The following is an 11,895-nucleotide window of genomic DNA, read 5'->3' on the forward strand; positions in this document are numbered from 1 at the left end:
AGAAGCGTTAACAAGTAGAAGCGTATCACGGGTGGTTATCGTCTTCAGTTTCTTTCTGTCTAAGAAGGGTTGGTTAACAGCACGCGGTACCCTTCTCCTGGGTTCTTCGGAAGGTTTGAAATAAGAGTGACAACTGACGGATCGCATTAGGGTTTATTATTCTTATTTTGTTTAGGTTCGGAAGAACCTTTATTTGCCGAAATGGCTACGGTGAAAGTTCTTTTTACACAGCACTAGGGAGTTACACATGGTTGCACGAAGTCAAACCATGATTGATAGACGCGTCGAAGTTGGCACACTTCGACATGATATAAAATAAGGATCGATAGGGTCATGTGCTGAACGGGCACACAAGTTCTAGGCGTCTCGGGTTTCGTCCCGTGTATCACTATCACGGATACTTGGACCGATAGAGTTGACGCGGAACTATAGAGAGTCCTGAGTGTTTCTGAGTAGAGTACCTTTTCATGAATGGATTCTCACGAGGCATTTCTATAATCGCCAAACATATACTAGTCATGTATAATTAAGGTGGGGAGGAATGTTGACTGAGCGACTCCGCCCTAAATCCACAACCAAACGAGGAACATGAAATGAGGCGGCATTCACTCACTCTAGGTCTATCCATCTCAATTATACATGTCTGTAACGTATATACTTAGCCATTATAGTTTTACCTGATGAAATTTTAAATTTTATAACAGTGCTGCAACTTTCTCCTTAATGGGGAAATAATTACATTTAGAATTAGTCTTTTAATGTTTCGGTTAGTTATCTGAGATTGAGAGACGTACCAAAATCTACCGGGTTCCTTGATGCTTCTCCCTAAGTATTAGAGTTAGACTCATCCTGTGTCTTTGTTGTTTCCTTCGGTTGAGCGATCCCTTTTGAGGTGCCCAATCTCACCACATAGACGGCAAACTAGATTGGCCGCCACATTGGTGGTTGATGTAATGAACTCAATCGGGGCTCTGCAGGTACGAGAGGTGTGCTCCTTCCTGTTGCACCTAGCACAGAAGAGTTCCCGGCATATACCATGATGATGGTAGCTACACTTGCTGCAGTGGGGAAGGTTTCCTAGGTATGGTCTCCTTGAAGTCGGGATGGAAGGGTTGGCAGGGGTATTGACTGTCTCAGCTCGTTGCCCTTCGAAAGGTCCTTGAGCCGAGGTACTTCCCTCCTCGATCTTGAGTTTTCTCTTCAATGGATTTGGTTGAGGTTCTTGGGTGGCTGGGTACACAGAGGTTGGTTGCTGTTGTCCACTAGTAGGGTCGGAATTCCCGATAGGGCTCTTGCTAACATTGGCGTTGTCAGCATTCAGTTGAGCCATGACAGCTGCTACGGCTGCCAAGACTGCAGCTTGGAACGTAGCTTCATCGAATAGGAGAGTTGGTTTCTTGCTAGCGGATGGGTTACGCTTCTTCGGAGGCATGGTTTTTCCTACACGAAAAGGAACACAAGCTGATGAGAGACGATGGTTAAACCTAGACGTATCTGTCCTTACTATATCAGGCAAATTTTTCCCGTGCCTCGGATATTGGTTGTCTGAGTGTCGACCTACATCCCTATGATGTAGTCCTGGTATTCAAGGTAGGAGTGTGAGTATTGGAAAAAGCCATAAGATGGGAGTCGTTCCTACTAAGTTACCTTTATACTGGGAAAGGTTTCACTCTCCGGCTTGGAAATATTTGAGAACAGTTCGGAACGAAGACCGCGGGAAGAAAGGCTCATGAAGACTTATGGCTAAACAACCTCAATAGAGGTGTGGGGATCTGCTCTAAGCGTATTACTTGCAACGGGAAAAAGTCGATTTACCTAACACATAGCGTGAGTAGTGTAATCACTAACTCACTAAATTGTATTATTTTATGGGTGCATTAGCGTGATGAACATGAGGAAAGGACACTTCCCGGGTTCCATGTACTGGCTCCCTCTGTCTACCTCGTATCCTTGACTGGGACCGACGTTGGTTTCCTTTGGGTAATTACCTAGGGTTCTCTCCTCGTATGGACATATTGAATCTCTACTCCGCCTTTCTTCTGATTCCGTCTTTGGGTGTCATCACTTCATGATGGATGACTGGAAATCTCGGAAGTTCAGGTGAATTTCCCACCGATGTCCCTATAAAGATATAGGCACTTGGTGGTTTCAATAGTCTCGACCTAGTTCATTTATTTCCGAACTAGAAATCTTCTCAATGAACCTCTTCTGGGTCTGAATCACCTCTTCTGCCGAGTACCGAAGTGGATAGGGTTTTCTACAGGGTTCGTGCGAGAATGGAAATGTCTAAAGAATCCTAAGAGATTATTAACATTTCACTGGGTGATCCTTATCGAGTCCTGCTACGATTACATAGGGTATACAATTCATATATAGCTTAGATCCGATAGGCCTTCGAATATGTGATACTACTCTATATCCACATCCCAACGAGGAAAAGGAAGTAGAGCGAAACCACACATTCTTAGCCTATGGGATCCTTATTATATATAACCTTGGGAGTATACCCTATGTAATTGTAGGTATATCAATAAGGATCTTTTTAGTTCTTCACATAAGGTTATCTATGGATCCTAAAATACCCCTATGGTATTTTAATTTTCTTGTTTGCTTCTCAACTTTTGAATATGATTCTGGGGTTAATGTGAGTCTTTTAGTATTCCAAAATACTCCCATAGTATTTTAAACTTTATGTTTGGCTCTAGCATTCCTAGTTGGTAAGTTTCAGACCTGTTGAAACACCACTATCACTCCCAAGCACACGTTCATCGCATCTCGAATAAATATAGTTGATCAGGTTACATTTATTCCAGCTTACGATTATTACATAACTGCCCATGTTTGACGGTAATGCTCATCATCCGAAGACTTTTATTCTTGTTCTTCTTGTGATACTTGTGTTCGAGTGTTTAGATTCTGGATGTTCTTATACCTTGGTATAATATGGTTATATTTTAAAGTATAATTCTTGGTCAGAGTGTTTTATCCCTATGTATTTATAGGCTGTATATCTTTTATGAATTAATATACTTAGCTCACTATAAACAATGCTCTGATACCAATCTGTCACACCCCAAAACCGGAACGGCAGAAACGTTCTGGGGTGGATGACGTCATGTCAAGTATCACAACATATGCAGTATAGTAATCAAAGTATAACAAACATTGCATTAATAGTAATAGTTTTACATAGTTTACATTACATAGAAACATCAAGGTAATACAAGTAATAATATAGGTGCAACTTGGTACTAAACCAAAAGCTCCAGGGATGTACCTGTCTATTGCTGACCTGAGAATACAAGTTATTTGAAAGCGAGTATCAACATTTTTATAAATGTTGGTGAGTTCATAAGTATTTAGTTTCATTTTATTCAAATAACTTTATAAAAAGTAGTAGTTTAGAATCAACGGTGTATTAGAGTCCCTTTCTAGAAAATCCTATATTTTCTAAATAAAAGCAGTCTTCTACCAAGATCCGACAATGTTATGTTTTAAAGAGAATTTCCTTAAAATATTATCATTACCAAAATACGGTATTTGACTTTAAAGAAAGTAGAAGGATATCACAAGTAAAAGCATTAGGGAAAATAACATAGGCCTCAGCAGGAAATACTGCTAACTAAGGCAAAAGAAATCATAGACTCCAAGAGAGTATCGAATGAACAACACGCCTGGCTCAGTCTAACGTAAGGAGACACAGACCCCAAACAGTATCAAATGAATGATACGTCTAGCAAGGTCTAAAAACAGTGAATACAGACCCCAGACAGTATCAAATGAATGATACGTCTAGCAAGGTCTAAAAACAGTGAACACAGACCCCAGACAATATCAATTGAATGATACGTCTAGCAAGGTCTAAAAACAGTGAATACAGTGTTAATTCCCGTTACCTTAAGGCCATGAATTATAAGGTAACCCCAAGATACTCGTAACCATACTGATAGACAGTAGAGAACTTGACGCCCTGCAAGCGTCGGAAAGAATGTGACATTTGTCACCCCTTGGCTTGGTAGGTCGTGGACTGTAGCTAGCAGTCAGGGTGTGGGGGTGTCAATCCCGTATAGATCTATACACACAATGCCTGCTCTCCCTACAAGAGAATCTGATTACCAACTTGACAACGGAGAAGGCCGTGTCCTGAAGATGCATCTCGTACAGTGAGTTCTGATGTAAATACTAGGCTAATGATAGAGACTCACAAATAAACTGACCGACGTAAACCTATATGTCTATACATGTATACATAATATATAATTAATGATCAAACGACCTTCGGACGGATATCCGATCCCACCAGACCACATCCCAACGAGGAAAAGGAAATAGGGCGAACTAGCCTTCCTAAGTCCTTTAAACATTATTTATATAACTATACAAGTACAGGCATACATTTAACTAAGTAAAAGCGTTTAACGAAGTTGAAGTGTTTATCGAAGTAGAAGCGTTAACAAGTAGAAGCGTATCACGAAGTAAAAGCGTTAACAAGTAGGAGCGTATCACGAAGTAGGAGCGTATCACGAAGTAAAAGCGTATCACGAAGTAAAAGTGTTAACAAGTAGGAGTGTATCACGAAGTAGGAGCGTATCACGAAGTAAAACCGTTAACACGTAGGAGCGTATAACGAAGTAAAAGCGTATCACGAAGTAAAAGCGTTAACAAGTAGGAGCGTATCACGAAGTAAAAGCGTTAACAAAGTAATAGCATTTAACTAAGTAGGAGCATTAAATAAGTAGAAGTATAACGAAGCAGTAGTATCTAACAAAGTAGGAGTATAAAAACATGGAAGAAAACTTTGATAAAAACTTTGGAAAACCTTTATACTTAAGAAAATCACGACTTGGTATTATTTTGTAAAATAAGTTTGAAAACCTTTAGAAATCCTTTGAAAACCTTTCATAAACAAGTTTTAAATGAAACTTTGATAAAACATTATAGGTAAAGAAATCCTTTGTTTAAAATACTGTTGTAACTAAATCTGAAATAAAACATACAACGCGAGAGTCAATTTGAGAAAAGCTTTGAACAGGTAAAGACGTTTTAGAAAACCATTTACAGTATCATACTTGGTAAAACAGTTAACAGTGTAATAAATCCTTGTGCATGCGGGTTATCAATCACATGTGATTGATATGATAACTGGCATGTATTAACTTGTATTCCCCCCCCCCCCCCCCATAAAATCATGTAAAAACATTTAAAAGGTTAATTCAGGGGTATAAACTCACATGTTGTAAGTGGATCCGACAAAGGTGCCGGTTGGGTGCTCGGTGTCAAGTAAAGACTTGAACACACTTAGTGACCTATTAACATATGATGACATATGTTTACATACAATTAGTAAATATAATACTAATTAAACACGTATACGCATCCTAAAATGCGGAAAACACTTTGGTCAAGTTCTAGGAGTGTCCCGGGTAACATCTAAGGGTGTGTATGGCCTAGATAGGGAGTTTACTCTTCAAGAGTAAACTCTCTATAGAGTTTACGGCCCTAAGACCTTGTCCCCATGAGTTTACGGCTGTAAACTCATGGATGGTGTGTTCTTTGATGCATTAAGGTCTTATAACACTTGTGGAATTAGGCTAGGTTCAATTCTAGGGCTTATGAATGGTTTAAGGCTTCAAATGGGCCATTTAAGGAGTTTACGGCCTATGACTACTCCTTGAGGAGTTTATGACCGTAAACACATGAGTTTACGGTAGTAAACTCATGTTGTTCCATTTCTTTGGTTGTTTGGTGGTTCTAACTCATGCATGTAAGGTTCTAGTCACTTTTAGGAGCATAGGAAGGTGTTTAGGGCACTTAAACACCTTGGAAAGGTGTTTACGGTCTAAGAAGATGTTCTTGGGGAGTTTACTACCTTAAACACATGACTTTACGGTAGTAAACTCATTTTGTCCATGAATCCTATGTTTTGGTGCATCAAACGAAGGATTACAAGGTTCTAGGCGCTTGTAGAAGCTTATGGAGGTGTTTGAGGGGTAGTTTAACACCTTAAAAGGTGTTTATGGTCCATGCATTTGGGTTTACGGTCTAAGGATGTTCTTAGACCGTAAACTCATGTTTTCTCCCCATTTGGTCCGTTTTTGGTGTTCTAAGTCCTTTCGGGTAAGCCTCTAAGCCATTGCTAAGCATGAGAAGTGTTTGGGAGGGTTTTTGGGCATCAAACCCACTTCCAAAGGGGTTTGCGGTTTTGGGAGGCTCCCAAGACCATAAACTCATGTTCTTGGGGTTTTTGGATGATTAAGTCACGAATTTGCAAGCTAGATAAGTTAGATAACAAGCTAGGAAGGTTTACTTACCGATTTGAGGCTCGGAGGGGCGATTTTTGACCAAAACCCGTTTGTAGAGAGAGAAAGTAGAGAGAGAATCTAAGGTGGGAAAAGGCTTCTAAGGAGTGTCCACCCCCCCTTATATAGGGCTTGGGTGTTGTACCCGATATATGACTACCTGATACTTATGTTTAACGAGGTTTAAAAATTTACCCGGTTAAATGGCCGCAAATAAAAAATAAACTTTTCCCAAATAAATGGAAAGATAATTTACGAGTTTTTATTTTCGCTTGACGAATATTAATTAAAATATTCCAACGGGTTTAAATCCGGTCAAAAATATTTTCGGGATAAATTTGGCTAATTTTTGACGTAATTAATTTCGACGTTAAAACTAACGGAAATTTTTGGGTTGTCACAACGTGGGGGTGTTGATTCTATCTAGGTCATTGTGTAAGTTATAAAAAAATATATGTATATTAAACTGGGAATTATATTTTTTATTGCGTTTTTATTTTTGGAGTTTGGTATATTATAAGAGATCTGAATATGATGGTGGTAAGAGGAAGGAAGCATGGAGGTGGTGCAAGGTATCAACGGTAATAGGTATTGGTAGTTGTGACAGTGACATTCTAATGGTAGTGGAAGATGGAAGATAGCGGCAGTGGTAGTCGCCACCACCATTGTTGCCTTGCCACTCCGGTGAAACACTGTTAACTCTTCTCCGTCTTTTTTTCCTCTAATCTATGGTGAAACAACACCAGATTTGGGCATCAGGTATGTTGATTTTTTGTTTTTAATTGTTTTTCCTTTTGTTAAGGTGTGAATTTAATGTTTTAATGCCCAGTTTGTTGTCTATTCATGTTAATATTAGCTTTAACGATTGTTAAGTTGTGAATCCAAGTTTTTTTTTTCTTATTTGCTATAGTATTTGCATAAAATTGTTATTCGCAATTTATATTTTAATATTTTATAAAAGAAATGGCTAGTTTGACTTTAGGGGTTATGGGACCCAAAATGACACAATGGTTCCCTCTTTTCCAACAAGTCAAATCCCCCACACTTCTCCATGCATGCCCACCCTACCCACCCCCACCCCTATCCCCCCTCTCTCTCTTAAACTAGGCCAAGAGGCCTTCTCTCCTTCTTCTTTTCTTCATTCCAATCTTCCTCTCTAAGTTTAAGCTCTCATCCTCTAATCCTTATTTCTTCCTAGATTGTTCTTGAGGTTTTGGTAAGTAATTCCTTCATAATCTAGTGATTCTACACACTTCTATACTAGTTTCAATCCATTTACACACAATATCATGTGTTACTATTCATAGGATCTTCAAATCTTCAAAGTGTTTTTCAAATGTTCTTGCCTTGAAATTTTCCATCTACAACCATTCATCAAGAAAATACACAAAAGGTGAGTTCATACCCCTTTATTTTCTAGATTTTTAAGTTTTTGGGGGAGAATGCAAGTAAACTAGTATAAATATACAAGATGTTATGAATGCTTACTTACATGTTGTGTAAAAGTGCTAAATACATGAAATAACGTTATTACCACGTTTTATGAACATTTAGATGTAAAAGTTTTTTTAAAGTATAAAACTATGAAAAACAAGTATAAACATGCTAGATTGAAAAAGTCAATAACACAAAACTATAAAAACTAAGGTTTTTATGAGCACAATATGATTATTCTAGCAAAAATGGTTATAACCAAGTTATTTCACCATTTTTGTGAGATCTAAACCAAAATATGTTATTTTGGATATATGTATTGAAACTAGCCAAAATATAACTATTTTTTATAATCATTAAGAATTTTCAAATAAGTAGCATAAAAATAACTTATAATAAAAATAGTTAAAAATAATACTATATAAAAATTTATAATGTTATCTTTAAAAACAAAAACAATGTTTTCTTATTTTAAATAATTACAATCAAAAGAAACTAACAATATTCATCAAATAAATTTTTAAAAAAGTTAAATTTCTAAAACCAAATTAAAATAATTAAGAGTTTCCAAATATGTTTTTTTAAATAACTTACAACAATAATAGTTAAAAGTAGCATTACAAAAATTATATTTGTTAACTTTAAAAACAAAAACAATGTTTGATGTTTTAAATAATTACAATGATAGAAATTAAAATTTTTGCAAATAAACTTTTTAAAATTAACTAATCATAACAACAACAATAAAAATCATTAAACTATATATTATATTTAATTTTATTCATAAGTAACATGCAGACATATACCATTGAGACAATTAAGATTATAGAATTTTAAAAGATGTCTACGTTCATATATAATTTAAAAAACAATGTTGATACCAACATATTATAAGAATTATTATATAAAAGTTAACAACAACGTCACTGATATATTTAAGAAACATATATTTGTAAAAATTTTAAATGTATTGTTGTATTCTGGGCAAAACGTAAGTATTTGCCTTGTATACTTATAAAAGAGACATTTTTTTTCAACCACGTTCATTTGAAACATCCAACTTTTCAACTTATTTTTAAATTAATACATTAAATCCAATATTAATGTTATTTCAATATTAATTCTTTATTCTCAATATAATATACTTAGTTTGTTAATCCAAATATGATGTTCAATTCAAAACATAATTTTTATAATATTCAAAATCTATTTTTTTTTTAAAATAGTTAAAAAGTTAAAATGGAAGATCTAAATCAAAATCTCAAATTAACAAAAAAAAATGTTACAATTTACTTTTTATAATAATAATATTTTCCTCAAAATAGATAATCTCAAATAAATTAAAAAATATTCCAAGTTTAAATAAAATAATAAATATAAAACATATATTAAAAGAAAGTTTTAAAATTCATTAAATATAAAATATATTTATTTAAATTGAGTTTATTTTTATTTTCACGGATAACAGCTATTAAGATGATAGGATTTTAAATAGAATAATATGATATCTATTATTTGATACTTATAAATCTCTTACAAAAGTAATTTCGTACACTCATTTTTTATACTTATAAATCCCTTACGAAATTAATTTCGTACTCATTTTTGATAATGTTTATCAATATTTTAATTATAATTGCGCAATACACAAAATATCATCAAGTGTAATAAATATAAAAAATAAAACAAAAGTCTTTTTGGAAATAGCCACTTAGGTGTGGTCATAGAAGATTTTCATTTTTACATATTTTCCCTCAATTAATTTTATTATTTAATAGTTTTCACCCCTTATAATTTTAAAGTTAAATTATTAGTATTTTTGTACATTACAATTTGGTCCCTTACTATATTTTAAAGTTAATTTTTGGTCCGTTACTATGGATATGGATCCGAAAAACCCGGAACCGGTTAAAGGGATTTTGTAGAACCGAAAAACAGACCGGTATATAAGAACCGGTTCCTGTTCGGTTTCGGGTACGGTACCGAGTAAAGTGGGTCTAGAACCGAAAAACCCAGAAACATCAATGTGGGCAGGTTGGAACCAGATAAAGTGGGTTTAGAACTGGAAAAATCAGAATTTTTGGTAATTAATTACTACTTAGTTGGTTGAACTTTGAAAATTTTCATATTGATATCCCGACTTTGGGGATTTGTAACTCATTGAATATGAAACCAAAATTGACAAAATTATAATCTAAAATATATACTAAGTGTAAACTACACTCTGGAAAAAAACCATCTATCAATCCAACTTTAAACGAATGAGATATGTATGTTTTAATATTTTCACAGAATACAAAGTACAAAAACATATAGCTAAAAAGTTGAAAATTTTTAGTTTTGATATCCCGACCTTGGGGACTGTAAATCATTGAATGTTAAACCAAAATTGACAAAATTATAGTCCGAACTCATGTACAAACTCTAAACTAGAAGTTGAAAAAAAAACACATGTCAATCCGACTTCAAACGAATTAGATCCACAACAGGAATTGAACCCTCGACTTTAAAAAAAGAAAACAACACCGGATACCACTGGTCTGGAGGTTAATCTCAAACGCCTTTTTTCTTTTTTCAGGGTATCATTTCTCCTTCGTTGTGTCATTGTGTCAAATACCCTCTTAATATATTATTTCTCTTTCATTGTGTTCTACTCTTCGATAGAATAAAAAATGGAGTCTGCCTTGAGTCTCAAACCCATCGTCAACGTTGCTGCCATCTGTGGTTCCCTTCGCAAAGCCTCCTTCAACCATGGCCTTATTCGCTCCGCCATCGATTTGACCAAGCAATCGGTTGATGGAATGGCTATCGAGTACGTCGACATATCACCTTTGCCGATGCTCAACACAGATCTCGAGATCGACGGCAAATATCCGCCAGCAGTCGAGGTTTTCCGGCAAAAGATTCTTCAATCCGATTGTTTCCTCTTCGCTTCTCCTGAGTACAATTACTCCGTCACTGCACCTTTGAAGAACGCAATCGATTGGGCATCCAGGCCGCCGAATGTCTGGGCTGATAAGGCTGCTGCCATAGTCAGTGCCGGTGGTGGATTTGGTGGAGGGCGGTCACAGTATATTCTCCGGCAAAGCGGTGTTTACCTCGATCTTCATTTCATTAACAAGCCTGAGTTCTTCCTGAATGCGTTCGAATCTCCTCCTAAGTTCGACGATGAAGGCAATTTGATAGATGCTGCAGCTAAAGAGAGGTTGAGAGCTGTTCTTCTAGCACTGAAAGCTTTCACATTGAGACTTCAAGGCATGTGATGAAAGCTACAACAAGGTATTCAAAGCTGTTCTAGAGCGATTCGTTTGATTTTTTCGAATCTTCTTATGTTTCTGTTTGAATTTCCGCTTGTATGAATTGATTTTAGAATTCAAGGAAATGTAAAGTTCTAAGAACAAATAATATCATGATTTGTATGCTTTCGAAATTTTTGGGATTGCGTGTTGAAAATAAAATTAATTGCAGGTCTTACATCAAATAATTAAAAAGAAAAAAAAAAAAAAAAAACAATATTATTATATAACGAAATTTTACACAAAAAATCGCTAATTACATTGTTTGTATTATTCTATATTTAATGTAATAAATTATGTATTATAATTGTTTAATTTTTATATTTGTATTATAACTTCTTATCGTCGTAGAAAAATTCATATAATTATGTAATATAATTTTATGCATTTATTCATTTATATAATACGAAATGCATAAAAAAAAATGATAGATGACAATAAATGCGTTTTTCGTTAAGGTGTGTTTGGAAGTTCTTTTTAATCTCAAATGTCTTTTAGTAAAAATATTTATTAGCTTATAACTTTTTGAAAAAAAAGAGTTTTTAAAAAATGTTTGATTTAATTTTTGTGGAAAAAGATAAAAAGTCAATAAATTTGTTTTAAAAAAGGTTTGGTTTAACTTTCTACAAGGTAAAAAGTTGTAGGAAAAGCTTAAAAGCCATAAAAAAAACTAGGATTTTAACTTTTTGAAACTCTTTTATTTTGCTTATCCAAGAAGTTGTTTGAAAAGTGTTTTAAACAACATACTTTTTTTAACTTATTAGCTTTTAAGTAAATTACACAAATGATTTTTATGATTTGGGTTAATTTGTACGTTTGATATTTAAGTTGTTTTTCTTAACTTGAAAGGTCCATACAATTTATTT

General features: G+C 34.8%; 1 protein-coding gene across 1 annotated transcript; it reads left to right on the forward strand.

The window, feature by feature from the left end:
- Nucleotides 1-10,323: 10,323 nt before the first annotated feature.
- Nucleotides 10,324-11,163, forward strand: LOC145101972 (NADPH:quinone oxidoreductase-like). The gene has a single exon (XM_079039283.1). The coding sequence runs from the start codon at nucleotides 10,406-10,408 to the stop codon at nucleotides 10,994-10,996; it is 591 nt and encodes a 196-aa protein (XP_078895409.1). The 5' UTR covers nucleotides 10,324-10,405; the 3' UTR covers nucleotides 10,997-11,163.
- The last annotated feature ends 732 nt before the right edge of the window (nucleotides 11,164-11,895 follow it).

The sequence above is a fragment of the Lactuca serriola genome, chromosome 1, assembly GCF_051521515.1.
Source record: "Lactuca serriola cultivar US96UC23 chromosome 1, Lser_US96UC23_V15, whole genome shotgun sequence".
Lineage (NCBI taxonomy): Eukaryota > Viridiplantae > Streptophyta > Magnoliopsida > Asterales > Asteraceae > Lactuca > Lactuca serriola.

What these genes read in the sequence shown, in the direction of transcription:
- LOC145101972 (XM_079039283.1), top strand. Translation starts at nt 10,406, where the DNA reads ATGGAGTCTGCCTTGAGTCTCAAACCCATCGTCAACGTTGCTGCCATC.